We start from the raw sequence: 27,499 nt of genomic DNA, 5'->3' as shown, positions 1-27,499 counted from the left end.
TAGGAGGTTTCTGTAAGGTGCTGCCTCATGGCACCTGGGAAGGATCATCAGGTTCTGCCTGGGGTGCTAACAGTAAGTCTGATAAGTCTGGGTAACCAAGGGCTGGGGGATTTCCAGTTGGTGAAGTGATGGGAGGGGCACTAGGGTCCTTCCCCAAGCCCTGGTGGGAAAAGGTGCAGCACAGGGGCTTGTTGGCAAAACTCAGTAAAACAAGTGTTGGGGCTCTGTGGGCTGCCTTGTTGGAATACCTGGGGCTAAATGGGTTTTCAGGATTCCTTGGGTCAAGACCCTTTAGCACAGGCTTAGGGGAATTTTTTGACACAAGGGAGTTGGTGGTAACTGTGGCTGCATCCTGACAGAGGAGACAGGATGACAGAACAAGCATAGGAGAAAATAGTTGGTGTTGCATATAGATAAAACCTTATAAAAGAAAGGCCTTGTAAAACATGGTTTTATCCTTGCTATTCTGGTTAAGCTGGCCTGTTGAGTTCCCATGAGAAAAGAATCGTAAGAATGAGAATCAGTTTGCCTAACAATCTATTTTTGTGAGAAAAGAGTTTGCACCTGGAAAAATAAGAAGTCTATCCCGTGAAAGTCTGTGAAGAAAAAATGTAAACATGTCTAGAAAGAAAAAAGTTTGATGGTGTGTACGCTAGCCATTACCAACCAATGGACTGAGTTTCAATGATTTGCTGACCTGTTAGATTCAAACACAGTGCCTTCTGATACCATATGAAAACAAGCTGTGTGCAATAAAGATTTGATTATTCTGCTCGAAGAAACAAGTGTCTTGTCTGTCTCATTCCTATCTCTAACATGAGGTCAATAGTGACAAGTTGGGACCACAGCTGGACACTGCCTTGCTGATGTTAATGGGCTTTGAGTGGGCCAGCACTCCTTGACTAGTGGGTGCTGCTGGGCCTCAGGTCGAAGACGAAGTCGTAGGACTTTGTTTGGCACACAGGGGCTACATCTAAAGAATGATTGATAACCAGCCTACTTGTGTTTAATCCCAAATTTGTGGGACTGCCCCAGGAAATAAGCAGGGGACCTTGGTCATCTCAAGGCCTTTATCTTTGAGCATATGTTAGTGATACCAGAAATATAATTGTGTTTTCCAATGGATTTTGTAGTTGGATTCCAGACCCTACTGAAGGGCCCAGGCCTCTGATTCTGAAATTCAGGGGGTACCCACTTGTCATGTAACATATTTGCAATTTGGGTTAAATAGCACCCAGTAACAGATTTGTGAGAGTGTTCACCTGATTTGGCAAGGGATTTTGTCTGTGAAAAAGCACTCAGAGACACAGTTACGATGCCTCCATTGACACCATATTCAGTTTAATATAATAGTTGGTCTGATTCATAAGCCCAGTCGGGCTTCAAGGAGGTAGGAGTTTGACATATGATTGTCTGGAATCAAATTGGACCAAGTATTTCTGTCCTGGTTGTCTTGATCAATTTTTGTTTCAGAAACTCATTTTTAGGCAGCTTCCAGTCACCTGTCAAGCTTTTCCTGGGTAGATAGAGCCATCACAGGGACCCTGTGGCCCTCTTGATTTCTCCACTGTCACCTCAGGGCTTCTAACACAGACAGTGGCAAGAGTCATAAAGTTGTGTCTACTCCAGCCTAAGTGTCCTGCTGGGCTTCAGACCCTTCTTGTTTGTCGGGAAATAACTTGGACTTCATCTGCATTTAGATAGTGTTCAGCATTTCTAAGACCATGAGCTAACACAAATAGGCAGGGTTCTTTCAACTTTCCCTTCATGCTTTTATCTTTCTGAATTTTTTTGTTAATAGAGGGGAGCAGATATCTCCCTCTGTGAGAGCATCTGGCACCCATAGGCAAGGCAAGGCCCCAAACCAGTCAGTTCAGACTCTGCTGCGAGGCTTAGGCCACTCGTGGTGCCATGTGCTGCATCCCTCTGCTGACACTGGAGTGCAGGGACTAGATGCAGCGTGGTGAGTTGGATTTGGAATATAGTAACAAACACGAGACCAGCAGCTGTAGGGATAAACAGTTTATCTCAAAACAACAGGTGATTCTTGGGGATGGTCCTGTGTGGTTCCTTTTATAGTGATTTCTGTAACACATGAATCATGGCTTACAAGAATTTCTAGGTATATTCATTACAACCTCCACTCCTAGTGCTTTTGGGCCAGGTTATAGGGTTTAACATTACAATGAACCCCTCCACTTGTCTCCAGCCTGACTTCAGCAAGGGGTTCCTAATTTTCTTTTCTGGTCTTGACGGTGACAATAATTGGATTTTACTTTTAGTGAAGTTGTGTGCTGCCTGTAGTCAAAGTTCCTCCTCTAGCAAAGATGTCACAGTTACTAGTGGTTGGCATCTTAGTTTTGTTTGCCTCTCTCACAGTTATGTTCCCAGAAAATGTAAATGTCTTAAGTTTCCTCAGCATTTGTCTAATTCAAAGATGTGATTGTTTTATCCCCAGTCATTTTTCAGAAAACACCCAGTGTAACATTAGCAGCCTGAAAGTTTTACCTTGGATGCAAAAGCCTATTTTCTCCACTAAGATTCCTGCATCACTGTAAGTATTGCCTGGACACTGAACGTTTTGACGAATTTCATGTGCTACTTTGTTTTCCTGTCTTCTTTTGTTATTGGTGTCTTATGAGAGCAGAGAAAGTAAAGGAGTGAAGAAAGATAGAGCTGTCTTTGAATCTTGAAAATAGCACCTGGAAAATTATAACATTAGGTCTTTTATTTTTCATAGGCTAGATATGAGTGATACTTCACATTCTCAAATTTGAAATCAGAAGAGTCTTAAAATCTAAAAGAGTCGCTGAAGGACAGTCATGAGCCTTGGGTGATCTGGGAGAAATGGCGTGAAACATTCTATGGAGAAACTGTCTACCACCCTGCACAAGGTGTTTGTTCTGTCCTAGCTGGGTTTGACCATACTGAGAGGAGCAGAGAAACATTAATTCTTATAGTTTGTCACAGGAGTTTTGTGCTTTTTGAAGGCTGAAATAGTGTCTGGCTTTGTAGGCACTGTCTCTAAAAACTTTACAGAGTAACATGCTCACCAGTTTGGGTTTGTTGGTAATCCATGTGCATTCTGGAATATAACACATGAAGACTTAGAGATGTGTGACTTTGTTAGCTTCTAAAGGTGTAAGTGCTTCAGTAGCAGAAGTGTTGCTGTCATCTCTATGCTTCATGCCTTCTCCCAGCTGAGTAAGTTAATGCTACGAACAGAATTAGGGGTGCTTTGCTTGTAGCTCACTAGAGGCACAGTTATATTTCTCAAAATTAAACTAGTGGGCCACATTATTATGAGAGATTTTTACTAAACCCTAATTAGTTTTTCCATTTATTTTGTTGTATTTGAAGGTATAATTGAAGTTGAGTGTTACTATCTGCAAACCCTGACCTATATTTTATTCTATAGGTGTTTCTTATCTCCAGCTCTTAAGTATTGTTTATTGTGTCATGTTATACACGTACCTTGGGGTTTTTTCCTATTGTTTTTGGATGAAGAAGGTAAATACAGCAATCTATTGTTAAATTAAAGGGTTGAATGATAATGAAATTAGCAGAATTATGTGAAGGTTTTTTTAGTCATTAGATAGTCAATAGAGTTGTTAGTTGCTTCTCTCTGTATACTTTAACTGTGTTCTGGGATACAATTAAAGCAACTTGACATTGACAGCACTGATGTCCATGGGTTGTGCTAATGGGGTTGCTTTCCTACCAGGCAATTTAGGTTTGATAGTTCTGTTTATGATGCATTCTAAATCACTGCTTAGTAAGTGAAATAGGTCTTGATCAAAAGGTAATTTTTTGTAAAATTTTTTTTTAGCATTTTGGATTTTCCTGAAGAAAAAGAAAACAAGAAAAGATGGACTGGAATGTAAGGCCAGTCCAGAATGCTGATGCAAATACAAACCTGCAGAGTAAAGGAGCATGTTTCACTCAGTTACTTCCTAATGGGCATTCCTTTCCTCAGACAAATGCCAACTCCTCTAAAAATGCATGCACTTATGCTGAAAATAACCAAGTTGTGTATGTGCCAGCTATCAATGTTGCCTTCCCTGCTGTAAATGCTGAAGGATTCAAAACTTCAGATCAAGCTTCCCCAGGAGCATCTGTAACCGGTAATAATTTTTTTATGTCAAAATACTCAGTTAAACGACATGAACAGATGTACGTAACAGCTCTAAAACCTCCCATTCAGAATTCACCTTTGCGGCCAGAGATGACTCCGACTTCTTGGCCAGTCTCTAATCCCTACAGTTATCCCTGCAGAAATTTACCCCCCCAGCCCTCTCAAATGAACGCAGGGAATAACGTAAGGAACGTGCTTGGGGAGCCTCAGTACGCCAATACCAGCGCCTATACTGCGCAGACAGAAATGCTGCAGCATAATTCTATGAGACTTGCAACACTACAACAAGGTGGCATTCATCCCCAGAATAATTCTTTTCCTCTTGGTACTCCTGGGCAACATGTCCAACCCCATATATTTAATTCCAGTGCTCAACAGGGTAAGGCTTCGTATTCAATAAATCAAAACACTGGGACAAATGTACAGCTGCCACAATTTCAGCAGAGTCAGATGACATCAGAAGCTCCTAGAGGATGTTCTGCACCATCTTTGTTGCCTGCCAACTGTGTTTCAAGACCTGCAGCACAGTCTTCAATGGGTGTACCACAGGAAGTGCAAAGCGTACCTAATGGATACAACATTAACCAGCAGAGGTGCCCACTGGATCCAAGAAATGCTCCTGGGTTTAACAGTATTCAGCAACACTGTCAGAAGCAGCAATCTGGAGAAGTCAGCCAGTCAGTCAGGAATGTCTGTAATCCAGGTGGAAGTGTGACAGCAAATCCATCCTTTAATGAAAGCTCTGTGCCCTCCCCTGGCATTCCCAAAGCACTGCTTGATGTTGTGAAAGAAATAGAAGCTCTTTCTTCAAAGCCACTGAGTGATCCTGCTTCAGTTCCAGAGAGCCAGACTAGTAGTTTGATGAATGGGCCTGTAAATGCTCAGATTTCTCCAGCGACACATGGAATGGGAATTACAAAGGAGAGACTAGCTTGGGAAGCTGAGAAGCTGAACTGCCTTAAAAAAAAGGTTGTCCTGCTTGAAACGGTTCATAATTATAAAAAAAAGATCTATCATCACAAAAATACTCTCCCTCCTCCTCCTCCTAGTTATCCATGTTCTTCTGCTAATTGTCTTCCGTGCACGCCCAAACAAAATGTACCACTTTCCCCATCTGAAGCAGTGAGGACAGAGAGGGCCATGGTCAAGGTTTCACATGAAGAAAGAAAGGACAAAAATCTAGCCAGTGCTGATAACCGAAGATTGGAGGTGAGTCAAAGTAACCCTCAGGTAGAGCAGGGAGGCCTTTCTTCAAGCTTCACTCCTATTCCCCCTCAGAGCAAAGTCCCAGCTCAATTTAATAATCCTGAGAGCTCCTTGGAGCAAAGGGATGTGCATGTGTTGGCCTCTTCTCAAGGAGCTGTGACTTCCTCGAACAATGCTTCATGTTTTACTCAAGCAGGGAGCTCTGTCAAGAGTTCATCAAAGAGTTTGCAAATTGGCCCTGAGAACTCATCCTTTCTTCAGTTTGTATTGAGCAGCACAAATGTACTGAAAGAGAAGACAGCTGGTGCTACCGCTGATAAAATACTGACAACTCTACTGTGTAATGACAAACCACTGCTCGATACATCTGCCTCGGGTGGAAGCTTGCTAAAAGACTCTAGTGAGAAGAACGGAAAAAGTCTGAAAGGTGAGCAGGCATCTGTGGCTCACACGAACTCTCCTGCATCAGAAACAACTGCATCTGGTGATGCTAAATTCCAGACTGAGGTAGCTCAGAAAAAAGCGCCATTTACTGAGAATGCATCCTGTAATCAGAGCAATTGTAGTTACTCTGTGGAAGAGCTGGCTGCATGCCTGCGCTTGTGGGAGAATTATCCGTCAGAATCTGTAAGTGTGCAAAATAAACAGTCAAATGAAAGCACCACAGCAAATCAGGTTTCACCCTCCAATGAAAACACAACGAAGAGAGAGAACAAAAATGTTTTAACTACCATGGACGAGGCCGTTTTGCCTGTAACAACTACCTCTGTGGGACAAAAACTTGATACATTGACTTCCAATTTGATAAAAAATTTTGAACCTCAAGTTGCAGTTGTCTCTCCTTTAGTACTTTGTGAACAAAGAACACTAAGTGAGCAGGCAGGCAAGATCCCAACACCTGAAGGTAAAACCTATGCAGCGATCAACTCGGGGAGCAAAAGTAGCTTGCAAGAAGAAGGGAAAAGTCATATAAGTGTGGTAAATACTGCCAAAGGAACAGTAGAAAATGCTTGGTCATCAGCCAGTGATTGTGTTCTGGAACAGAAAGTGGACTCAGATTTGCAACAGATCAAATTAGGTGATGAAAACCAAAGGAAAATTAGTAAATCTGCCCAAGATGCAAGAAAAAATCTGCAGCTTGGATTACAGAACAAGGCTACTCTTCCTGAATCAGGCACAAATTTTTGTAGTCAAACCTCTCAAGAAGGTATAAGAGACCATGAAGACAAACAAACTGTGTTAGAGGCAGGAGATACATCCAAAGCTGTGCTGGAAAATGACATGTTTTGTATTTCTAGTGTATGCTCTCTTGTTGAAGGTGATAAATTTTATAACCCACAAATAGCAGGCATGTTCAAGTCAGTCTATGAGACACATGCATCAGAAGGAAATGCATCAAGCCAAAAGGAGCAACATCCGGACTTTCATAAAACTGAGCTGAGCAATAACACTTCCCAAAGAGAGAGCTTGCTGCTAAAGATGTTGGAAGAATCATCAAGTCATTTGGAGAAGGAAAGCAGTGGCAATCCTCCTAAAGCAGTTTCTACCTCTGAACAAAACACATCATTCAAGGCATCTTTCAAGCATCCTGAAAATTACTTAGAAAGTCTTGCTAATTTAAATCTGAAGTTAGCTCAAAATTCACTAGATTCCTCTATCAGCATAGCTGCTAAAAGAAATGCACCTGCTGTTCCAGAAGACCACAGTAAACAAAATTCCATGCCCAGTAAAAATAGCATGGAAAAGGAGGTAAATTTTTATGGAACACAACCTAGTGGATATCTGAAAGATCAGCTGCTTGCTCTAGTGAAAGAGTTTCCATATGGCATTGAAGGTGCTGATATGCTAGCAAAAGAAGCAGCACAAAATCATTCTGTGGCTGAACGGACAGAGAATCAGTCTCAAAAAGAGGTTAAAATTTGTGACAAGAATTCTCATTTGAAGGAGCCAGTACATCAGACTAAAATTTCAGTGTTAAGCTCTGATCCTGTTCAGGAACTGTCTTCTGGACCCAGCCAGTGTCCCTATAGTGACAGCAAGAGAGAAGTGAGTCAGCAGTCAGAAAAGGCTTCAGCTGACAAGGACAACCTTGAAGGCAGTGTCCAGCCTAGTCAGAATCTATGTGAGCAGGAAAAAGCTCCACAAGAAACGTCTAACCCCAGTGAAAAAAGTGAAGATTGCTCTTTAACAGGTGGTGTATCTGTAGCATGTAAAACACTGCACTGTCCCTCTCAATTAGAAACTCGTGGTTCAGAGAAAAATGATTGTCAGCTTTCTAAAGCTGAAAACAATGTCTCTGCAGAGACAGAAGAAAACAACAGTGAATCTGATGCCTTGAAAAAGAAAAACTGTGAAGTGGGAGACCTGACAATTTCTGAAAAAATCACAGACAGTATAAGCAAAAATAAAGATATTTCCAAGTACACTTCAGCAATGAACAAAAAACCTAGGCTTAAGGTGGATAATGAATACGAACTGCCTTCAGCGCAGCAGGAAAACACTGGACCAGTCAATTCCTTTGAAAACCAGGATAAATACAAAAGCAGCAGTGGGAAGGAACATCTGCAGGTTGACAAAGGAACCCAAGTGTCAAGTAAAGAATTTCATTCTGATGAAAAAGAGCACCAGACAGCCTCTCAAGAGTTATCAGAGAAAACTGATCATACACATGCAGACAGCATGGCAAAGTTGTCCATAAAGAAGGAGAGAGTTTTCAAAACTGAGCCCCTTCCAAACGATATAACCAAACCAGGTTTGACCATGGAATCCAAAACAGACATCTTTGTCAGTGAAGCAAAGTCAGAAACTGTTGAAATTAAGCACTCTGAAGTCAGCCAAGGACAAAAAATTCAAACTTGTGAAGAGAACTCAGCTGAAGAACAAAACTGTAGGAAACAAAAGGAGATGCTTAGGCAAGACGCAGAAATTAGTGTCAAAGAGCAAGTGAAATCACCAGCAGAAATAAAACATAATCTGAGTAGTTACCAAGCTGATGCTGTAAAATTCTCAGATAGTAGCACTGTAGACTTTAAATCAAGACACACAAAATACTCTCAGCATAAATCTGTGAAAGTTCATCCTTTGCAGGAGCAGCCATACAAACGGAAGATGAAGGAAAATATGGCTGGGAAGAGAGAACTTAAGAAAGCAAAGCTAGAAGAGGGAGGACTGAAAAAATCTGAAGCAAAGAGTTCTAAGCAGCTTGCACACAATTGCATGCTAAATGCTGACAAAGCTAAAAAACTGAATGGAGAAAGTGGTTGGAAACCAAGGAGTTCCTTAGATTGCTCTGTGCTTAAACTGCAGAGAAAAAGGGCTCGATCTTCTAGCATTTCTAAAAACTACTTTTCTAGCAAAGAAAGACATCTTGATGGTCAAAACAAAGACAGGTGCTCTGAGAAAATGTTTCCTGATAAAAATTTCCTATACCTAAACAGAAGAAATAACCGACTGAAACAGCACCTTCAAAAGGAGCCCAAAAAACACTACCTGAACAGAGTGGCGTTTAAACGTACAGCGCAGGAGCGCATCTATCTGACAAAACTAGAAACATCACCTGTCAGACCTGTCTGGCATAAAACCACCAAAGTGTCACAAAGCAGCATCTCAAAAAGAGATGTGGCTGTCTCAACAGCTGAGAAATCATGCAAACAGGAAGTCCTTGAGTTCAAGCTGTGTCCAGAGATACTGTTCAGAAATCCAGCCCCTGGAGAAGAAGGCTTAGCTGAAAAGAATTCTCCAGAAAGAGATAAAGTTGTTGTAGAAGGTATGATGCTCACTTGATTATTCATTTGTAAGCAAAAGTATGTATTCCTTTTTAAATTCATGTTGCACAAAGGTACCGCCAGTGAAAACATGAGACTGTAGAGGCTGAAGACCGAGATATGCTAACTTGCTCTCTGATGGACCACAGTGTGTCTTAAGCTAAAAAAGAACATGGGAGTTTTCCTTCTATTTTCTGTCAGCCTTAGACAATGAAATCAGAATACTTTGGAACGTGGCAGTTTCAGGTAACTTTGGGAGAAGGCTTTCTAAAGTACTTGAAGTTAGCGTGGCTTGGTTGCAGAAAGTAAGATTCCCTTGGTAGTTACCAAAGATAATCTGGTCTGTATTCACTGCTCACCTGGCTGTGCATCACTCTGGCTGGGCAGAGGAGGGTGGGATCTTTTGTGACACTGAGGAATAGAGCAGGCTTAGGCCAGGCATATCCTGCCCATAGTCCCCATAACCTTTGCCATCTTTGTTTTAAGCATCACTTTTTCCTTCTCTTCTTCCCTACCCCATTTTTCAACATTTTACATGGTGCATTCTGAAGCACATTTATGTCAAGTGTAGTATTTGATTTTTAAATGAACACAAATCTTAAGGTGTATTTATCAGCCCTTGGGAGTAATTTTCATACCCAAAGGAAATTTCCTTTTGCATGTGTTAGTATATTTGTTTGAATTTAATGCTGAAGAGAGGCCAAAACTTGCGATATAAGAACCTCAGAAACATTTTTTGGAATTTTCTTTTTAGGTGTTAAAAGTAAAAAAGAAGATTGGTTAAAATGTGAACCAGTGAAGCAAAAGAAGTTGGAAGAGGTCTCTACAGGTGAAGTGACTTCTGAGTGTCCCATTTGAAATACAAGTTAAATCCTCTTTGCTTGGTTTTAGATGTTCCTTTACAGAAGTAAACCTTAATAAAGCATTTTAAATTATTATTTACTCATTCTGCTGATTAAATGGATACCATAGAATAGACTTATAAGTCTCAAAGATTTGTGTTGCTTTTTATTGCTTTATGAATATGTTGTTGGAAATGTTGAGATTTTCCTGTGCTGTTAACTTGGATGTAGCACTGATAACAGCATTTAAATACAGTTTAAAATTGTATATAAAGACTCTTTCACACTTCAAAATACAGGAAGCGATGTTGTGGAATCTAGTGAAAAGACAGAAAGTGTTTTTTAAAATAAATCTGGCTTTCACAGTACGTTGGTGCTGTCCACACGTAACACCTGTGCTCCCAAGTTCCAGAACCTGTATGTCCCAGTAGTCTGGACAAAATAATCTGCATGACACCCAGAGGAAAAGTTGGGCCACTATTAACATTTTCCTCCTTTCTCTTGAATGGCAAATTGCTTTTAGGATGATCTTTTGTACCCTCTAGGAGTCAACTGTCACAACAGTGGCAATTTTCATCTCAGGATCTTGTTTGTGCCATCCTTTGTAAATCTTGGGTGAGGTTGCTTCCAGCTGTCCTTGTTTCTTGGCTTTAGGTGCCTCTCTAGCTCTAGCCTTGTTTTCCTAGTGGTCTGACAGGAAACAAAATGCATTCTGTAGCCTTGTTGCTATCTGCTTCTTAGCTTTAGAGCAGAGGGCTTGCATGCTGATACTTTTGTTGTGAAGTAACATAGTTTGCAACCTTTGCATCTTTTGTTGCTGTTGCCTGTGTCCTTGGGCTTTGGCGTGCTATCTTTTTAGCCCTTCCGCTTGCTTCTTCTCTTCCTTTCACAAATGCACGTTTTCTGACACACCTTTCTTAAAACTCTCCAGAAATCTCTCCTGTGAAGACACCCAAATAGCCTTTTTGTGCTTAGAGATGCGTTGGAGTTTTAAATCTGAGGTGCCTGGTGCTTTGGGAAGGAAGTTCGTGGCATCCTTTTTGTCACTGGAAGGTTGTAGGCACCACATGCATAAGGAGTAGAGTCCTTTGAGACTCTTGCTTTAACGTGCTTGTCTGTCTTGCAGCTGAGGACAGTATTCCCCTTGATACAGCTATACAGATCCTGGATGGAGATGGAGAGGCTCTTCAGATTCCTGTCAAAGACTCAAAAGAGATGTTTCAGGCCTACAGGAAAATGTATCTGCAAAAAAAAATGCAAAAGTCTTGATAGCACTTCTGCATCAAAGGTCCTACTGTCACTGAGAAAAAAAAATGCCAACACTAAGATGATTTTTTCCTGTTTACTTATATTACTGAATAACTTTAAAAACCCACAGTTTTCTGGTGGGTGTTGAAAATTTCCTTCCCTATTTTCCTCATATTTGTGAATAATTACCATCCTTCTCTGTATTTATTGTCCAAATATGCTTTGGTGCTGTAAATGCTGTTTTAAATGTATTGTTTCTTTGGCATATTTGATACTATTTTGTTTTTAAGATTAGAATAGCCCACTGAATCTTGACCAAAAAAATAACAAACTCATTTAAACTGTCATAGCCTGTTTTCTTGCCTGATTCTCAAAAACTTCTACTTGTTATACTTTCCATTGCTGGCAGTAGAAAAATATTTCTGCTGCAAAGGGATTGCAGTGGATTCCCTAGCATTACGTTTCTGTTTCCCTCTTATGGTAGTCTGATTGTTTTGCTTCTAAAAAGGCTTTCTGTTTTTGTAGAAACTTCCTTTTCTTAAACTGGGAATAGAAATATAAACCCCTCTATTCAAGCACACAGATCAGGGGCATTTCTGAAGTATTTATGCTGCTACCCAGTTTTGTTACATTTCTTTTTGTGGAGCTTGTATGGACTGAACTCTGAGTTCTTAGTTCGAAGTCTTCAGTTTACTGAAGACTTCTCTTTTCTTTCTGTCTTTCTTTGCACTTGAAAGAAAAGTGCAGTTGTTGAAGCACAGGGAGTTCGAATTCACTCTTGTCTGGATTAAGTTGCTGTGTTCAGCTAGACTGTAATTAATTTCTTTGGTTATAAACTGTTAGATTATGTTTACTTACACATTCACTGACGTAACAGTTGTGTTTGTCATTGGCTATCTTATGTTTAAGTGCCTTTTCACTGTTACTCAACATTTAAAAACAAATCGTATTTTTACAGAGATTTGGTACTTGATTCTTTCTATCTTATTAAACCTTTATGCTGAACAAAAAAACCTGTAGATACTTTGCTGAACAGTTTTTATACTTGAAATAAATTTTTGAGGACTACACCTTGTCTTTTTTTTCCCTAAAAGTATGAAGTTGTGCTTTTTGCAGTCAGTTAAATAGGCATTGAAGATATTTCTGTAGAAGAAATGCAGCTTTAAAATAAGTGATGGATCTTCCTTGTTAAAAGGAAGTAGTCGCAAGTTTGTTAGTTTGGTTTTTTCTCTGGGTGCCAAACTATTAGTCTGTGGGGAATGTTGCCACTGGAGGATTTTGTAATAATGCTGTCAACTCTGAGAAGGTTTTTCATTTTCTTGAGAGTTTAGTTTACCTGTATTATATTGCCAGCATGAAGGAAGATTTATTGCAGCCTTAAGTGTGTCCCCGTACAAAGAATTCCTGTCAGGAATTTAGTGTGGGTTTTGTTCTGCACAATGATACATAAAACCAACATAAATACTTGAGTGAGTTCTTTTCAATAGGAAATTATTCAATCCATTGAACTATTATGTTTATGGTCTAACTATCTGGAGAAGTCTTCTCACTGACCTTGTCCATCCGATAAGTAGGAATGCCAGTTTTCAGTCCCAGTAAATACAGCTGTGTCTTCTTCCTCCCTTACACCAAGAAGTGAATCTTGGCTCTTTGACAATGCTTACATGGTGACTTGTGCCTACACTGATTTGGTATGGCTGGGATCTTTGGGATAGACTGGCCGTGTACCTTCTGCTTGGTTCTTGTGCTGGTTGGTTGGTGTACAGTCAAGAGAGTCATGGATGAGGTCTTTCCACATAATAGAGGTTCAGTGGACTCATTGGGTTCAATTATGCCATTTTCAGCTGGTTGCTGTTATTCTGAACTGCCCTGTGCTGTTACAGTCTCCAGTGTAGTCATATCATTGCAATTTTTGCTGATAATGGAATCTCTCTGGTAAATTGCTGTGGCTCATAAGTTGGCCACTATTCATTCAGACAGCTGCTGGGAGGAAAATATCTGTAAGGAACAGTGTTAGGGCTGCAAGGAATTTTTCCTATAGGGAAAGCCTGGAGACCATCTGCTCCACTGAATGAGCACTGTGGATATGTGCATCAATGTCACATGTAAACACCAAACATTATTGTGATCATGCTGGCTTGACAGACAGGTACAGAGCAGATACAACTGTCTCTAGCACTGCCTGTTTCACCTGTGGGCATCTCCAGCAACTACAAGATAAATGGGCAGTCACAGGAGCCAACAAGAAGACCTTTCTATAGGGAACCCTGCTGCTGCTTCTCAGCATTTCAGCTCTGCATCTCATGCAGCTAACTATGGTTGAACCTGTTAGGATGTGCAAGTACATCTGAAGCACATTTCTCCCCTGATAAGACCTTAAACAGTTACAGACAAGACTTAAACACACATGAGTCCCTAAACCTTACATTTTAAAACATTTTATGACAAAAAGACGCTTTCTATAGAAAGAGTATGGGGAAGAGAGCAAAGGACGAAACTTACATGTTTAATATTTGGAGGTCACTATTCAATACATATGGTAAGTTCTTGGGGTTTAATGGCTCTGTAAACTTCACTGATTTTATGACTTGCACTCATTTAGTGCTGTGATGATCAGTTTCCATACACAGTATAAAGAAAGGCTCTCAGGGAAAAAAATAGTGCAGTAAGATGAGAAGCCCCACTGCTGCCTGGGAGGGAGGCACTCTTCTGGGTTAGTGCAAGGGGCTTTCAGCTGTTCTGTACTCCTGGGAGGCTTTGTGGCAAGGGAGATAAGAAGCTGAAGAGAGTTGTTCCACGGTGATTTGATGAGAACCTCTCTCTCTCCATTGTTTTGTGCATTGGGAATAGGAGAAGGACCAAATGCATAGTTAACAAGGACTAGACATTGGTGCTGTAGCTGCAAGTGCTGTTTTCTATATGGAGCTGGTCAGAGGTTTTCCTGGGATTCCAGCAGAAGAAATCCCTGTTGTCTCTTTGTAGCCTTGCTCTGCCCATTGCCTCAAGGAAGGAAATGAGTGTCTTGCAGCTTGCAGTGAGTGCAGGAGGGAAAGGAGAGCTGCCTGGGGTGATGGAGTGAAGCTGGGCCTGGAACAGGGGAGGAAAAGGGTTACCTGTGTATAAATATTTGTGTCTTTTTTAGAAGAAGAAAAATCCAAATCACTACTCAAATGTTTTTATTAATTGGAAATTAATTAAGTTCCCTGAGGAAAGTCTCATCCTGTATCAGGATGCTCTGCCTGGAGTGGGGGTTAAAAACTCAAACCTATTTTGAGAGCTCTGAGTGGTGAATGCAGAACAGGGTGTCATGCTACTTCCCTCCAAAAATGAACTTAAGCACAAGTACCAAAATAAGTATATCTACTTGCCTTACTTGGGAGACTTGGTCTGTGTATTTGTGGTAAGATACAGAAGGAGAATTCTGATCTGAAATAATTGTTCTGCTGTCCTGACTTCTGTTCCTCCAGTGGCCCTTTCAACAGAGACAGGTTTCTGTTAAAAGCTTGGTGACAGGGTGCATTAGCTGTCATCTCCAGGAGAGTGGCTGCCCATTAGCAGGGTCTAACACAGACTTGATTTGCAGCAGCTGTTGTTAGCTCCTAATTATTTGTCCTTTTTGCGTCATATCCTTCTTCATTTGCTTATCATCACTTGAGTCATCTAAATTCTTGAAAATTAATTGCTGAAGAAACCAACCCAGGTTTCTCTAGAGGAGGTTGACTGATTCTTGCATTCCCAGCTTTTATTTAGGAGTCAGTCATGAATGTGGCAATGCAATGGGTTTCTTTCCCTGATAGATCAATACTGTGGCCTGTGGAAGATAACTTTTTTTTTTTTTCACAGAGGCTCATTAAAATTATTTTTAAACAGAAAATTTTTATTAAAAATAATTTCTGCACTCATCCAAGAGGTTTCTGATAGAGCCTCTGGTATGAATACAGAAGCACAGATGCAGAGGAGAAAAGCTGGTGTGGAGTGTGTTTTGTAAACTGTTAGACTAAATGTTCAAGCTGCATTTCTCCTGTCTGCTGCACGTCACTGGCCTCATATCCTTTGTTTACAACTTCTGACAAATCCTTTTCCCTTCTCTCTCAGTTTTTGTAAAAGCTGCCTGCAGTGGAGAGTCACAGGAAAGGGACTGTTGAGCTGAGATGGGCCAGTGACAGAACTGCCAAAGCAGCACAAATATATTTAGCATTTCTTCTGATAGGACAGAGACTGACTGGCCAAATCACAGACCTACTATAACTGCAAAACAGTGAGAGAATTGCTGACCTGGAAGTAATATATATAGCGAAATGCTGATTTAACATCTGCTAAGACCATAGGGTTGATGTTGCAAAATCCCAGTTGCTTGAACCAGCTGCAGGGAGAGAGAAGAGATCACTTGTCTCTGGGGGAGCCTGGAGAGCTGACTCCTCAGGAAGGCAGCTGTGGAATGCAGAAGGAGTGAGGTGCTGCCTCTGGTACAGACTGACTCCCCAGGAATAAGGAGCAATCTGGCTCCATGAATGAGCAAGTAAAGAAGGTCAGAGGTCGCTACAACGAGAGGATGAAAGGAAAAATCAAATACCCAGAGGAAGATTTAGCAAAATAGGATGAGCATTGAAAATCCCACTGTCTGGGAATCCACAGCTACAAAGACAAATGCCTCCACACCACCTTGACACATGAGGTGGGACACTCCTCATGAGCATGGGCCCAACAGATGCATCTTGCATACCCTCTTGAACTGGGAGAACTCAGGATTTTGGGGTGCTTGTCATGCTCCACTTCATTAATATTTATCATACCTGCACGCTGTTGGGTTTATCGTAGTTCCATACTTGTTAGGTTTAGGCAAACATAACTGGCGTAATTGTTTTCCTTATGTTTGTAGCACTTGAATTTATCTGGCAATTTCTCAGAGCAGGAGCCTGCAAGCTGTGGGGCTGGAGCCTGGAGAAGCAGAGGCACTGTGGAGCTCCAGACACCCGGTGTGTTCAGCCTCTAGAGCTGTCTTTGAAGCCTGGAGGGGCATCAGAGGGCACCTACATCACTCATAATAAATCTCTTAGGGCATTTATTCTGCCCTGCACACACCAGAAACTTATTTATGCCCTAATATAAGGAAAATATAGAGTCTTCTGAAAGGAAAATACATTCTGCAGTCACTGGCTAGCAGTGGGGATTTGTAATTTGTAATTCCAGCCTGCCTGGGAGTTACAGTAACCCAAAGAAAAAGGCATTGCTGTATTGAAGGTTTAAAATAAAGAGAATAAAATTACTGTAAAAGGAGGATTCAGAAAGGAGAAATCCCTGGAGAACTCGGTGAGAAAAGGCAGAAAGTGCACACTAAAAAAAAATAAAAAATCAAGACACAGTTACATTCAAGTGAAATTATAGTGTAGTATTAAACTGAGCGCTGGCTATCACCACTAAATCCACTAGATGACAGTGTGGAGACTGCAATCAGTGCTACAGCAACATCTGTCTGTCCTTTAAGGGGCTGTTGCCCTTGTCTCACTGCTAGAAACCCGAAGTTTGCAATGTGCCTTTGCTCCCACCCAGGGGCTTCACCCCTGTCAGTGGAGAGAGGGTTGTCTTGGTCAGTAATAACAATAAGGTAACAGTGACAGGAAAGAATTGATCATCATTTCTCTGGCACTGGCTGTTTTTTCCAAAGCCTGCAGGTCTGGGGTTTTGGGGAGTGGTAATGGAAAGTGGTCTGAAGGATGGAGGGACTCCTGCCATCTCCCACTGTGCCTTGCAGCCAGGCATGGAGGGGGACAGACTTTTTAGCAGAGCTTGTTGTGACAGGACAAGGAGGAATGGTTTTGATATAGGAGAGAGTAGATTCAGACAAGACAGAAGGAAAAGATAAGGGTGGTGAGACACCTGCATGGCTTGCCCGAAGAGGTGGTGAATGCCCCATCCTTGTAAACAATTCTGGGTCAGCTTGGATGGGGCTCTGAGCCTCCTGGTGTTTTTGTGGTGGCCTACCCAGGGCAGGAATGTTGTGGGGGGGCACACACTGGTCAGAGGACACTAAACCATCCCATTAGCTGCCAGTGAGGCTTAGCTGATCTGCCCTTCCCTTCTGCTGTGTCTCTCCCCTGTTAAAAAAGATGCCTTAGTCTGAAAGACATGAAATATTAATCTGTTGTGCCATGTATTCTAGTGCAGCTTACCACGCGCTGGAATCCCAAAGTGCCCTGAATTTCATCTTAGCCTTATACAGATGCCTTGAAACTGGCATTTGGCAGTTGTCCTGGTGATTTTATAACACCCAAGGTTTTAGGATTTTTGATGCATGTGTGCTGCATAAACTTGCCCTTGTATGGGTTAACATGAATTTCCACGAGTGACAGTGGATGGATTTTCTTTTGCTCTGCTTTTTCTTTCCAGCTAGGGGAAGATCTGTCAGTCTAATTTTCCTTACTGCCTTTTCTGTGGCTAGAAAGACGAAATGCCATGAGTGATCTCACTAAATAACAACCAGTCTTTCATATCCTTTGTATCAGGCTGCTCTGTGGAAAAGGATTTAAAAATCAGCATGTCTGTGAATCTTTCTTTTCTTCTAAATTAACCATATATTGCAATTTTATAAACAATTATTTCAGTCTCTTTACTTCTCAAACACAGTATTATTTATCATTAAAGACTGCTTTGAACATAAAACTATTAGGATGCCCCTTATTAGAGTGGCTTACTGCAGCTCCCTTTCTAATGAATTTTTTGCTTTATGACTTGCTGGCTGAGTTTGGGCTCTTACTTTAAATCACACAATTGATTCAGTGTTCAAAGTCAGTTTATCAGACCGTATCTTCATGAGACTTCCTGCCAGCAGAGCAGCAGAGGCAATGAAAAATTAGGATGGAAAACAAAGTAACCTTGTTTTTATAAATTGTCAAACGTTTAGGCTTTGCTTCTGCAACCCTTAAACTCAGAAGGGCGGGGAGCTTCTGACACCAGCCCAACAAAGCCAAAAACAATCCTCTGGAGTGGCACTGCTTCCTTCTGCAAGGGGCAATGGCCAGCCTGGGACTGGGCAGCTTCTCTGACGGGTTTGTCACATGCCTGGCTCCCTTTTCCTAATTTTCCAGTGAGATGTGTGCAAATGTCTATGCTGTAAGTTTAGTGGAGTGCACAGGGAAGGTGCCAGGCCCCAGGAAAGCCATTGCTGATGGCTAACAATTGATGCATGTGAGTCTCCTTGCCTGTCACATAAAACTATGTAGCAGCAGCAAAAGACTTTTACTAAAAAAACACTTTATGGGGTATCGCAGTTGAAGCGATGATGAATGACATCATTGGAGAGGGTAAGGTTGTGGTGGATACTTCAGGAAAAATACTTGTCTTCTCTCAGCTAGCCTGGTCTTACCTTGGTGAAGCAGAAATCAAGGGACACCATGAGGGAGACATTTAAAATTGTGCTGGGCACAGAGCTGGAGGTGAGATCTGTACATGGGAGATCTGAAGTCACAGAATCATGGCATCATTTAGGTTGGAAAAGACCTTCAAGATCATGGACTCCAACCATTTACACAGTGCTGCCAGCCCACCACAAAACCACATCCCCAGGTGTCACATCTACACGTCTTTTAAATATCTCCAGGGATGATGACCCAGCCACTTTTCTTGCGTAGCCTATTCCTAGAGTCAAGAGCAAAAGCTCACCTGCCCAGGGATCAGACAAACATCTCATCACCTTGATAATCAAATTTATCTGCTTTTATTTTTCAGTGCATCAGTCACAGCAACACAGCTGGGCCAAGCTTGGTATCGCACATACCAAGTGGTTTGTAGGCAGGAACAGAATGTGACCCTTTAACAGAAGAAAATGCCATGGTGTAAAATCTCTTGGTACTTATGGATTAAGAATTACTGTGGTAAGTACTTCCTGAATGTGCAAGTGCTTAATTTGGGTACTTGGACAAAAAAAAAAAAAAAAAAGCCTTGCACTGTGATGCGGTATAAAATTACAAATACTTGACTGCACAATGCTGCCAAAACCATTTGTCATTGGCTAGCAGAACAAAGAGTTAAATAAGAAACTGGGAAAAATCCCGATTTTGAAAGAAATATCTCATTTTGCGTCTTCTTCTCAGACAAAATGATTCATATTAAATATACATCAGATCTTTATACAAGTTTTAGTCACTTTTTAAAATACAAATATGAAGTGTTTTCTCCTCAAGTTTTTGTTCTGGAAGTGCTGAAAATTTGCATCAAACCAAAGCAGCTTGGCATTGAGCAAGGGAAACACAGCATGCTCTAACTTCTCATGAAACTACAGGAACACAGACCAAATTTTGGTTTTAAGTAAGGTATTGCAGCCCCACTTGGAGTCAATTTGTTGTGACTGCTAACAGAACTTGATTCTATAACCAGTGAGCATTGCTGCACTTTACAATAATCACACAAAAAACTTCATAGGACCAAGTCATATTATCTGAAAAATAGTTCTTAATTTTAAAAATACTTTAGAGTGATTTGTCACGTGCAGATTTTCTAGGATGGTGCATTGCATCTTGGATGTTGCTTTTGAATAACCTGATGCTCACTATAAAGCAGAATTCTTTGGTCAGGGACATTTTCCATAACACTATGAAAATCCTGCTCCCACAATGAAACATTCATGTTTTTAAAATGATGAATGCAGTGAATTGTGCCAGGGAAACCAAGACATTAAGAAAGGAAGGAGATTTACACACTGATTTGTATCATACAAGCCAGTGCAACCAGCAGTTGCAGTTAATTGTAGAAGTGCTCAGAATGAAACATTTTTGGTAACTTGGAAGACCCTTGAACTTCAATTTCAGTATATTCTGCATTGATTACCACAAAGATAATATTTCAATTATTCTAATTGTAAGCAGAAAGTTTTCTTAGTGGAACATTTGGATTCTGCAAAAGCTGTTTTTATATTAGGAAAGGAGCCAACTGTTTAATGCCAAAAAGACTTTTAATCAACTGTTCAGTACAGGGTCCATATGGCAGAAAATAAGACCTGTAGTCTTTGATCTTATTTGGGTCCCATCAGCAAGAAGGAAATACATGATCAAGAGTACTCTGAACTGTAATTAAATGTTGTCCTTCTGTTGGCCCAGTTATCAAAATCTACTTCTTCATGTGAGCTGGAAAAAATGGAAGCACAGTTAGTATGACAAAGTGATGCATCTGTGTTTGGAAACCAGCATGTAGTAACTGTGCTACTCTAATTGGCCTAAAAATAGACAGAAGTGCATTAATTGCCACTTTGATGGTGCTTGATGAAAAATGCATACCTGCAAAAGCAGAAAGGGTCATAATGAATTACTTTTAACTGGAACCTTAGATCTTTGGGTATTGCTCTAGTATTTTCTGTGAAGCAAATAAACAAAGATCTAGTTAAAATAATCTGAATAACGTTGTCTCCTATCTGAGGAGCAGGTAACAATCCTTGCATTACCTGGCAGGGTGGGGAAGTCCTTGAGGAAAGCCATGTGATAGAAGAAGGCAGGGGTTTTTTTAAAAAAGGAGTTGTTTGATGACCAATTTCTGGAGAGAGTAGGAAGGTGGAGATCTGGCCTGGAAGTGGGTGGAACAAAGCTAAAGCTGCCTGCCCAGGAGCTGAAGACTGGGAAGGGTGGAATGTTGAAAAACGCTGAGGAACGGAATTGCTTGGAGGCCTTGCTGTTAGCAAGCCTTAGCTTTTTGTAATTTCCTGATCAGGTTTTAGAGTAAATCTGGTATTTACATACTCTTCTTAAGGCTCTGTGAGGAACTTGCTCCATCACATCCCCCATGAACAAGAAAACCAGACCCAGCCTGTGCTCACAGCCTGGGGCACCCTTGGGCTGTGCAGAAGCTGCAGGTAAGATACGGATGAGCCAGGAGTTGTTTTCTGGGTCAGGCAAATGAAATACATCAAACTGGTGGCTGCAGAGCACTTATTTGGCTTAGGAACTGAGAGCCCTGCATCTGAAGGATGCAGCACTCCTGAACAGCCACCCCATCAGTACAAGACACAAGAAAAGGGAAGTCTGGGATCAGCACTATAGCTTTTGCACATGAAGCTTACCCAGGGCTTTACCAATTGGATTAATGTTTATTAGTTCTGGTAAGAATTAGTGGGGTAGATGACAAATGGAGGAAGAGACAGAAGATGGCATTGAACTATTAAAATCTGCAAATCATTATATGACTGCCTGTTCTGGATTTAAATGTGTTAATATAAATTAATTATGAACTTGAAATCAAAGGGAAAAGTGGAGTATTTATGGAAGGGGTACGAAGTAGCATAATCTAAAAATAAAGTAGTTTGGGCTGAATAAGAGAAAAAATGGGGCCAAAAAACTTCCAGTCTTCTATCTCGAGCTTCCATGTGTTGATGATAATTTGTCTGAGTTTGTTCTCCAGTGCTGCAGAATATTATGAGATCAAAAAGGCTGACCCATATGGAAATTTCTGTTGGAAAATAAAAGCTGTTCCTGCTGCTTTTCTGACACAAGTGAGGTCTGATAACAATGCAAATCGCAAGGGTATAGAAAAATGCAGCTGAAAAAAATGCTTTTAGAAGAACTTCTTCCTTTTCCAACGAGTCTTTCAAATATACATACACACTTCTCTCTGGGCACAGCAGGATACAGGTCTTTGGGGGCAAGAAAATCCCAGGAAAAATTGCTGATGGAATTTATTAGGATTCCCTCTTAAATAAAAAGGTATACATGACCCATCCCCCCCAAGAAAAGAAATCTGGAACATTCCAGTTGAAATATGCCAAAAGAAACCCAAATAAAATATCTACCCCTATGCCTGAGTTTTAGACTCTGACAAGATTTAAAGATACACAGACATTAAATGGAAGTAAAGCTGTCCTCTGTACCTGGGCCAATTAACTTTATGTTGCACTGTATTGAGGCACTACTTGGATCTTCATACCTGGTAATGTGATTTAAATTTCAGTAAGATGTGTAATACCAAAAATTACAAATAATCACCACCTTTAAACAAAAACATTCTAAAGTTGCAAGACTCAGTGATATAAATATATAAAGAATATATAAAAATATAAAGAATATATAAAGATATAAAGAATCTCTAATATGTACCTGAATAATCTGCAATAATTTTTAGGTTGAAATAATTGTCCTGTGAATGGAGATGAGCATTATCATCTTTCCTGGGCATGTGTAATTTGAAGAGTCTTTTCTGAAAATCTGTTAAAGAGGCACTGAGGTAACCAGTGCCTCTATAGCCAGTAAAACCAGTTTGTTATTGTAGCTGAAGAAACAAATTTCTCTTCCAGCAATACTAATTTCTTACAGTACCTATCTGTCAAGATGGTTCTAGTAATTATAGTCCCTTATCAGCATGGAAATCAGGTCTCTTGTTGATCAAATTCCTAATATATCTTTGGCACTGGCTGGGATGTGAGCTGGAAGGAAATTAAATGCTGATGCTTAAGGCAATACTTTGATTTAAGCCTGTATTAAATTTCTTGGCATTACCTTTAGAAACAATGTGAAGAAAATGACTGGTGTACATGAGTGCTCCATTCTTTAGTCTTCTTATTTCTGTGCGTTTCCTTAGTTTATATTATTTTACTACCAAAGTCTGAGTTCAGTCAGCTTTTGGGGAAAAAAAAACCTAAAAAAAAGTCTAATTCTTCCTCCTACCCCTGATGAAGGAGAAAAGTGACAGATATTAAAATGTCATCATTTTGCCCTATGGACTCCTTGTGAAATTTAATCCTGCACATGAAAACAATGCTGCAAACAATGGAAAAGCTCACAATTTCACTGGAGAGCAGATACCAACCTCACAGGAGGCCTAATTCATTGTGTTCTCTATTTTTCCCTCATTTGTATAAATTTTGATTGTTGTCATGTCTCCACTCCTCCAAATTTAAAAGTCTGGGCTTCCTTTAAGATTCAAGATACCTAGATTTTCTTTAAGGGAAAAGTAGCATTATTTTTGCATGTTTGATGTTCTCATGGAAACAATTAGTATCAGTTACTCTAATATGATTTCCCATTTCTGAGTACCTAGTTTTTGTAAATAGTCATTCTGATGAAATACAAGACAAACAGCTGAAATATATATATATATATACCCCATCTGATGTGTTGTCTTTCTACTACAGCCACTGGTAGTAAAGAACAAGTCATAAACCAAATCTTGGATTAATATTTTTTCCAAGATACATCTCCAATTTCCAGCAATTTTTAGTTTAAAAGCTTTCTCATCTAGAAATTGTATCTACATAATGTTGTCTAACTGTCCTTGACAGACCTTTCCTCTAGGAACCCATCTAGTAACTTTCAGAATTTATTTATTCTTTGGGTATCCAAACAAATCAGGATGCTATAAAATAACAGGATGTTATGTCCTGCACTACAATTAGGCACTACATGTGCAAGTGGTTTTTTTTTATTATTATTGTCTATGACCTTCTGCTTGATGATTTCATTGAGTGCCCTATAATTCTAATCTCATGAAAAATAATGACTAATCATTCCCTCGTTACCTGCTTGAGTCAGTTGTGTTTTTCTAGACCTCTATCGTATCCTCAGTTCATCTCTTTTTCAAAATGAGGAAACCAAATCTTTTTGCTTTCTTTTACAGCAGAGATGGGTCAGAAATAATTTGACAAATACAATCTGACAAAAACAATCTGACTCTCCTTATCAGTATCCTCTCTAGTTGTAGAATCTCGTTTTTGCAGTGGCCAGAGCCTCTCAGAAGACTGGGTACACCATAGCCTTATGGAGTACCAAAATACTGTTTATATTCCCTTCCTGGCCCTCTTGCTGGTCAGGAATTAGAAAGCTTCATCTTGCAAAGTGCTGTTTGTAATGACGTAGGAGAATGCCTGGTGACAAAAGCCGACATGAGAACTCGTTTGGAACGTAGAATTAAGGTCACTTCACCATGTGCACTGCTCTGCATTCATCTGTGCTGCTTTTCTCTTGCTGCTTTGTTAGCTGGGCAGTCCTGGCAGATCTTTCTGTAACTTCTGGCTAGCAAGTTAAATGCTGTACCTCTGAAGCACTAGCCCTTCTGGACAAAAAACCCAAACCCAGAAGTGATAGAGGTTTACATGCCACATCTCTTTGAAGGGTTTTCTTCCTTTCCTTCTGTTTGCTTCTGTTCAGCACCCTAGAGTGAAAGAAACAAAGATAAACATAGGAACTCTTTTTTTTTTTTTTTCCCAACTTTGCCTTCCAAATTTTCAGGAAAACCATTTCCTTCAGTTACAAACTGAAGGCAGAGGCTACAGGTTGGTTGCCTGACCTACCTGGAAAGTCTCCATGAGCAGAATTTTCAAGACCAGGCTATAAAGACAGCTGCAAGGAATGGCAGAATAACTGCAGGGAGTGAGAGGTCTGTCTGAGAACTCCTCTGATGCTGCAGCTAGAAGAGCCTGAGACATGGGATCGATTTGTTCACAATGAGTCCTTGCTGGCCTTGGCACATTTCATTATACAGAGTGAACAGTAGTTGGTCTCATTGGTGTACAGCTCTTTTATATGTGTTTTTAAGGATGGAGATACATTACATGTTTTTTTATCAGTGCTCTGTTAGAACATGGCAGCTGAACCCAGCAGCAATGGCAGTATTATTTAGATTAGAGTTTATATATAGATAGGCTGTGAATTTTCACTTTATTAATGGCTTTGCAGGACTTCTTGTCTTCTATGCAGTATAAATATGAAATTAAATCATGTAAAGAAGTGTAGATTTTGTTCTACAACTTCATAGTATCAGTTGTAGGGGGGCAGAAGAAACATGAGGAAGGCAGAGAATTTAAAGGGGAATGGAAAGAGGACTAAAAGAAGAGGAATATGCAGAACAGGGTGCTACATGATGTTAAAGGGGGATTTAAGAAAAGCAAAGCTACTCAAAGACCAAAGATTTTTCTGACTCCCAGAGAACCAATTGAAGCTTCTTAGGAACTACTGACATTGAAACCTGTGAGGAAGAACAGAGAGCAGAAATGTAAAACATCCATGCCTATGGCAAATAATTCCTTCAATAGGCATGAGCTGGCCCTGCCTGCTGCTCCCTGCTGTTCAGAAATGTCTGCAAGTGATGCAGTGGGAAGTGCAGGAACACATCTGGAATGTACCACAGAAACCTGCCCTGGCCATTTGAGAGACCAAACACGCCGGGCACTCCACAGCTCTGCTGTCCCTGCGTGTCAGTGTGGAGCTGTGCTAGTGGTTAAGATGATGAAATAGTCTGTGGAGCAGGTGAATGTGATTTTTCACATGTATTGGCAGGTCTGCAACATTCAGCATGAAGGATTGTTTGGAGACGCACTCATTTATTTTAGATCTTATTCTTAACTCAGGGAATAAACACCATTAATTCAGAGCCATCCGCTGAAAATATCAGATCTGTGTGATGTGCAGAAAATGAAATGAAAGACTGCAGATACCTTTATCTTTAAAGGCTTTCTAAAATTCACACTGACAGCCAGTACCTCACGCTCCAAAGATTGAAGCATTTATTCATGTAGAGGTTAGCTGCAGTCAGAGGAAGCAGTTTAGCCATGCTCAAACTAATCCAGAATTGGGACAGGCTGTCAGTTTAGGTGGGAGGGTGTCTGGGGAGCTGTGCCTCTGGCATTACCTGAGCCTAGCATCCCAACATCCCCATCCTCCCGGCTCCCTGAGCCAGCCTGGCAGCTTGTGATGCTGCACACTGAATGGGGACAGGGAAGTAATCCACCACCAAATTTTGGGCACCTGTAATACATTTTGCTTTTCTCTTTAAGCAGGTCACTGATTAGAGGGAAAATCAGGAGTCTCAGAGCAGCTAACGTAACCTCTATCTACATTTATTGTATCCAATCATTACAACCACAGCTTATTAATAGCAATAATTGAAAAGAAACTTTGGTTTCTTTTCCCCTTAGGCTGCCTACAGCTTTTCCATATATAATCTCATTTTTCAACATCATTTCATCTATTAGACTGGCTATAATAAGTCTTTTACTTCATTTCTTTAGTGCTTAGTCACCCACGTAAGTTTTCTCCTGTTATTTTTGTTCAAGCTCCTCTATCAAGACAGCAGAATCTGGAGCACACACAGAGACCCAGACTGAAGAGAGAGCTGTGCAGGGGCACAGGCAGCTGGCTTGCCATCCCTTGCAGCTCCTTTCCTGACTTCCATTTCCCATGGGTATGGCAGCAGCAAGGGACTGTTGGCCGTGTTTTCTGAAGGGACAGGAAGGGAGGGTCCATTTCTCTCTGCAGTCATATCCCCAGACGTTACTGACAAGGATCAGAAGGCAGATTGCCATCTCTGAGCACAATTCCCTTCACCCTCGGTTCTGTCTCTGATCTAACCTCAATTCTCAGCCAGCCACTGAAGTCTCCCACATTTCCCATACACTTTCTGGTTTTGTTTTTGTCTTACTCTCATATTGACAAAGACATCCTTCCGTCGCTCTTCCTCTTCCCCCCCCCATTTTTCTAGTTCCCATCTATCACAGGTGGAAGAGAAACACCAATGTCAAGCTCAACCTACTTAGTTCCCCAAGGCTGCACGGGGAAAAGCTGCACATACAGGGCTCACACATGAGAATTAACCTTGATCTTCACCGTGCACAGTGAATGGGCACAGCCAGTCCTGGAGGAATGTGAAATTGCTCTGCCCAGCCTGTCTCTGTGTTGGGCCACCGATGGGCAGTGCTCCAGTGCCAGCTTGTGATGGCTCCACCTGGAGAAATCTGCTTCCATGAGATGCTGGATGTTTTCAGAGCAATGCCTCCCCCCAGTCTCTTATTCTGTACTACTAAGGGACTTCTGGCTGGATGTCACCATAGGCCACCAGCAAATCTCTCTATGATATCACCTTCCCAGCAGTTTCAAATACTGATCTTTAGTGGCTTTTTGATCCACAGCCCATTCCAAGGCTCACCTCACTATATTTGTATTATCCTATCAACCACAGTTCAGTAACTCAGCCCGCAATCAAGGCAAAGTAATGATTCTCCTGTAATATCATTATTTATAAACAAGTGTATAAAGAAATGTGTGTATGTGACTGCTTAAGTCTTGTTTTATATTTACTTAACACCACATCTCAACTGCTTTTTGTAAAAATAATAATAAAAAAATATTCTGCTTGCCCTTTCCTTTGGAAAAACCTTGCAGTGTATGTGTGTGCATGTCTGTTCCAGCTTTCCATGGATTGGTGTCTGAGGATGCCAGCTAAGGGCTACAGAAATCGTTCAAGAGACTTGACTGCCCTGACCATTCCTGTGCTCAAAACAATTCCCTCATCCTGCTAATTCACTTTCAAAACATGTTTCTACTCTGACGTGACTC

The 27,499-nt window shown here is 40.9% G+C and overlaps 1 protein-coding gene across 9 annotated transcripts in view; it reads left to right on the top strand.

Annotated features, from left to right (window-relative positions):
- Window positions 1-27,293, top strand: part of RESF1 (retroelement silencing factor 1) — a 39,016-nt gene extending 11,723 nt beyond the window's left edge. Inside the window, exons 3-8 of one of the 9 annotated variants that reach the window (XR_009933189.1) lie at window positions 2,459-2,554; window positions 2,741-2,894; window positions 3,830-9,107; window positions 9,860-9,934; window positions 18,921-19,066; window positions 26,221-27,293. Coding sequence is in view for 5 of the 9 variants with exons in the window: in XM_062492452.1 (XP_062348436.1) it covers window positions 3,869-9,107; window positions 9,860-9,934; window positions 11,074-11,216 (5,457 nt within the window). In the remaining 4 variants the exon portion in view is untranslated. Of the gene's footprint in view, window positions 1-2,458; window positions 2,555-2,740; window positions 2,895-3,829; window positions 9,108-9,859; window positions 9,935-11,073; window positions 12,264-18,920; window positions 23,841-26,220 lie in introns of those variants that run through there. The other 8 variants (XR_009933190.1, XR_009933188.1, XR_009933187.1 and 5 more) reach the window with 8 other exon arrangements.
- The last annotated feature ends 206 nt before the right edge of the window (window positions 27,294-27,499 follow it).

Source organism: Cinclus cinclus, chromosome 4 (genome assembly GCF_963662255.1).
Source record: "Cinclus cinclus chromosome 4, bCinCin1.1, whole genome shotgun sequence".
In the NCBI taxonomy this organism is placed as follows: Eukaryota; Metazoa; Chordata; class Aves; order Passeriformes; family Cinclidae; genus Cinclus; species Cinclus cinclus.
The sequence above is the reverse complement of the archived record's forward strand: the minus strand, read 5'-3'. Positions and strand labels throughout refer to the sequence as shown.